General features: G+C 41.7%; 1 protein-coding gene across 1 annotated transcript in view; it reads left to right on the top strand.

Annotated features, from left to right (window-relative positions):
* The window catches only part of phlpp1 (PH domain and leucine rich repeat protein phosphatase 1), a 79,704-nt gene that overhangs the window by 61,383 nt on the left and 13,321 nt on the right, over nt 1-5,000 (top strand). The window contains exons 6-9 of the mRNA XM_058394718.1: nt 454-681; nt 3,464-3,666; nt 3,749-3,809; nt 4,053-4,148. Of these exons, the coding sequence (XP_058250701.1) occupies nt 454-681; nt 3,464-3,666; nt 3,749-3,809; nt 4,053-4,148 (588 nt within the window). The remainder of the gene's footprint in view (nt 1-453; nt 682-3,463; nt 3,667-3,748; nt 3,810-4,052; nt 4,149-5,000) is intronic.

The following is a 5,000-nucleotide window of genomic DNA, read 5'->3' as shown; positions in this document are numbered from 1 at the left end:
CACACACATTTTCTAAGACTGCAGTGAAACTGGTCAAAACATAACTGTTGCCTAGCAACCGCAACAGTATCACTCATGTTGCAATTGGAGGTTCTCTTATATCACACCAAGTTGTGAAAGATTTTTTTTTTTTATTCATTTATAAAAGAATAGTTCACGTATCACTCTCCCTCTTTCCCTCTCTCCCTCTCTCTCTCTCTCGAAGTTAATAAGATAAAAACATCTCCTTACATAACAACGACCGCACAAGTTTGTACATGTAGCATCTGTCATACACGTCCCTGTGTAAACGGTTACTATAGAAACCGTGACATGTTAGAGCAGGAGCATTGATTCTTTATCTGCTCCGCGGTTAGAGATGCTGCTAATGGAAACTAATCAACGCCTCCTGGTTCAAATAAAATCTGTTCTGGTTTGTGTATTGAGAAGAGTGTGTGTGTGTGTGTGTTTCAGCCTGCAGACATTGCTGTTGGATGGGAACATGTTGTCGTCGTTGCCAGCGGAGTTGGGCTCCCTGCAGCGTCTTTGCTACCTCGGGCTCTCCTTCAACGAGTTCAGCGGCGTTCCGGCCGTCCTGGAGAGGCTGAGCGCTGTGGAGCGTCTCTGCATGGCCGGGAACAGAGTGGAGCACCTCGCGCTGCAGGCCTTCCGCCTGCTTAGCATCAAATACGTCGACCTGCGGTACACACACACACACACTCACACACACTCTCTCACACTGACACGACTAATAGTTTATAAAGCATGTCCTTTTGAAACACCATATTGCTCCCTTCATTCATTCGCCTTCCCTCTGCCAAGAGAGTAATAAATCTGTTATAAATATGTAATAAACCTGTCATTGCACCGAGCCTTCAAGCTCCACACAGAGCGAGGGATGGATTTCTGCACCGACTAACTCATGGGGAAGAAAATAAAATAAGTCAGCCTGCCAAACTCACCAAACTCACTCATCCATGTCTTTATGGACCTTGCTTTGGTCACTGGTGTGCAGTCATGTTGGAACAGGAACATCCCCAAACTGTTCCCACAAAGAGCATGAAACTGTCCAAAATGTCTTGGTATGAATCTGAAACATTACGAGTTCCTTTCACTGGAACTAAGGGGCCGAGCCCAACCCCTGAAAAACAACACCTGAACTCAGTGATTTGTAGGGGTGTCCCAAAACCTTTGGCAATATAGTGTAGATTTGTGACACTGAACACTTTTCAGCTCGATTTCTACCCCTGGACGTTCGGTCAGGAGTTCTTTAAAACTTTTGATTTTATTTGCCGACGACTTTCAGCTATTTGAACGACGACTTGGTTTCACATTTTATTTCCATTGCACTCATTCACCCTCGGCTCACAGACAGACCTCCAGACTTCTTCCTTCATAGATTTCTAGCACAGAGCTACCATTAACGACCCACTCATTCGTCCAGGTCCTGAAGCACCAAAACATCTCCAGCACCAAGATGCTACCACCACTGTGCTTTTTTACATTACATGACGTTCCTGCTAATTTGATCGAACAATGTCCCAGAAACAGTTTCATGAATGAGATTTTTTAGTCTCTTTCCTTCTCCAGAGCTGAGAGCTTGAAGCCTGCACATTTTTAAACGTTTCTCTCTTATTTGCTGTGAGCTTTCACTGCTCACATGGAGAAATATGGACAAGCTGGAAAGATCCACTACGTTCATCGAAGACCAAGAGCAGCAGAAGTGGCTTTCTGACACTTTGGGGTCTGAGACGGTTCCCACACTCCACCCTGACACGCTGGAAGCTCTCATGGCAAGACAGCCTGGAGAGCTTGCAGCTGTGTGTTTATTGGAAATGATTCGACTATAAGATCCGTGATCTAAAACACGAGCAGGCTTTGGAGTCCCTTAGCATGTGTCGGTGCTTTAGAGCTGTTCTTTAATAGAGTGAGAATTTTGTTGTTGTGACCTTCATCCAGGAGGGAATTTAGAATCACCATAGTCCGGAAAATCTTCCAAGTCCCGAGTGAAAACCAGACACTTTTATCAGCTTCAGATTGTGTACTTGATGAGAATTTTTGTAAAAACCCATGTGTTTAATATTAACGACAGGAAACAAAGCAATCCTTCAAGCAGGACAAAAGTAACGGCGCAGTGGCCGAGCGCTTTATTATTGGACGAGCGCTTTCACCATTTAGTCATCATTTGATTTGCCTTTTATGGTATTTTGTGGGTGGGGCTTGAAGAAAATCAACTCTTCAGTAAACTCTTCTGGTTGTTTATGTTTATCATCATATGCAGATGAGTACGGAGAAAAGATACAACCTACAGAAAACATCCGCACGTCATTACTAGGAGATCGACAAATGAAGCAGATTTGCTGTAATTATATTTGATCATTAATGAAGCATGTAATTCCAAGGGGTTATTACTTTTACAATAATCCTGTAACACCTGTCTTTCTTCATCTAATAGCTCATCACATCTGCTCCAGATGTTCGGTGCGCTTAATAAATCATTTCTCTCTCCTTTTTTTTTTTTTAAACAGTTAATATAATAAAAAAATATATGGCGGTTTCTCAAACCCTGAACACGGCCATGAGAATATTTATGTATTATGTTAAAATTCTGCACCATTCAGTCAGTCTAATGCCTTCTAACAGAAGATAGAAAATCAGCTCCAGCCCGCAGTGATCCATCGGACAGGAATCTGCTTTGTTGGACCTTCTCTGTGTTTGGAAAGAAAAAGAAGAAAATATTCAGCTGCCTGCAGACATATTGTTTAATAATAATAATAACAATAAAAAAATCACATTAATAATGTAGGAAAAGCGTGTAACGTTCTCGCTCCAGGAAAAGCCTCGTTTTTAATTCTCAGAGGCGACTCTGATAAATTATCAGAAATGTTTTTGTAGCTGCTTCACTATCCATTCAGATGCAGATATTTCAACCTTCTTCATTTTTTCACTTCACTTTTTCTTTTCTTTTTTCTTTTTAGAGAATGTTAGAGCTTAAAACACAAGTTTATTTATTTATTTATTAAGAAATTGGATTCTTTCACGTCATGTAATTTTTAATAAATAAGCGATTTAACCTGAATAGTGTGGGGAAGTTTTTTTTTTTATTTATTTATTTATTTTTTAATAAGGAGTATGATTCATTTTATTTATTTATTTCCTTTCTTTTTAATAAGGTATAATATTTTCTTTATTTATTTTATTTTATTTTTATTATTTATTTATTTATTTTATTTTTTATTTATTGTATTTATTTATTTCTTTTTAATAAGGAGCACGATTTATTTATTTTATTTATTTACTTACTTATTTTTAATAAGGACCACGATTTAATGTTACCTGCTTGTTCGGTTTCCTAGCAACCGAAATATGAAACTAGGGAGCAGGTTGTAGATTTTTATACTTTCCCTGTGGACTAACTGATAAATATATAATTTTTCTGATTTTAACCTTTTTGAAATTCTTTATTTCTCTTTGTTTCTCTCAGGCTGAACCGGATCTCCAGTTTGATACCGGACGAGCCGGACTTCCTGCGTCACGTGACCCAGTTGGACGTGCGGGACAATCGTCTGAGCGAGCTGGACGCCTCGCTGTTTCCTCGCCTGGAGGTGCTGCACTGCCAGAGAAACCGCATCACGCGGCTACGACTCAAAGGAAGCACGCTCAAGGCGCTGTACGCCTCCTACAATGGTAAAGCTCCACGCTAAGCTAAGCTCTGTTACTGTTAGCGGCGAGTCCATGTTCATGAACATGATCTGATTTCCCTAAACAGAAATCCGGGATCTGGAAGCCGGTCCAACTGCATCCAATCTCACCTACGTGGACATCTCAAGGTGAGTGGCTAGTAATAATAATGCTTCTACATCGCTCACGTTTCACACTCACAGTACACTTCACACTGTAGCCACCAGCAGCGATCATAGGGGTCCAAGCACTATGTTTTTTCCTGATTGTAGAATTTAAGACATGAATTTCAAGCAGATTTCATTCATCATGTATAATAACTACAGTCATGACCGAGTGTAAATAATTACAAACGAGTCTGGCTGTTAATCGTGCGTTCTGATTGGCTGAAGGAATTGTCTGGAGGTGTTACCGGCCTGGCTGAGCGACAGCAAGAAGCTGGAAGTGCTGGACATCAGTCATAACTGCATCAGAGAGTTGCCCCAGTGGTGAGTGTGATATCACACACACACCCACACGCACCCACACACGCACCCACACACGCACCCACACACACACTCAGAGAGACAGACACAGAGAGACAGACACAGAGAGTGTCTGTTTTATGCTCTGGTGTCCAAATGATGGATCTCTGCTGGAGGCTTCACCGAGGACACTGACCCCCTCACACACTCCAGCACCTGACCTCTATTACGGCCTGTGTGTGTGTGTGTGTGTGTGAGGCAGATAGAAGACAGAATGGAAGGCAGATTCATATTCTGTTTGTCCTTTAAGCTTTCCATCTCCACGTGTGCTGCTCTGTCTCTGCCGAGTTCATCTGCTCCATCTCACTCACCCCCTCACCATCCTGTCACTCATCCTCTCTCTCTCTCTCTCTCTCTCTCTCCCGCTCTCTCTCTCTCCCGCTCTGTCTCTGTCTCTCTCTGTCTCTCCCTCCCTCTCTCCCTCTCTCTTCATCTCTCTCTCTCCCTCCGTCTCAGTGCATTTATCTCTCTAAATGTCCGTCTGTAATCTACAGTCCCTTTCCGAAAGTATCGGAACGCCCGAGATCAAAAGACGAGTCTTGGGTCAGACTTTCAGCTCTCATCTCCTGAGCCAGACGTCTTCAGCATCAGTATTAATGTGACATCTCTGGTGTAAACACGGCCATGCTGTGGTCAAAAGTATCAGAACATGCGACTGACATTCTGGTTCTTGTGTATTTGTTTATTTAGATTAATTTATGCGTTGTCCAAGTGATGTCTAACTCACTTCATCACCATAAACCTAAATTCTACATTTATTATTTATTTATTTATTTAGCGACAGTGCACTATTTAAAAAAAAAACAACTATTAATT

Source organism: Hemibagrus wyckioides, linkage group LG07, assembly GCF_019097595.1.
Source record: "Hemibagrus wyckioides isolate EC202008001 linkage group LG07, SWU_Hwy_1.0, whole genome shotgun sequence".
In the NCBI taxonomy this organism is placed as follows: domain Eukaryota; kingdom Metazoa; phylum Chordata; class Actinopteri; order Siluriformes; family Bagridae; genus Hemibagrus; species Hemibagrus wyckioides.
The sequence above is the reverse complement of the archived record's forward strand: the minus strand, read 5'-3'. Positions and strand labels throughout refer to the sequence as shown.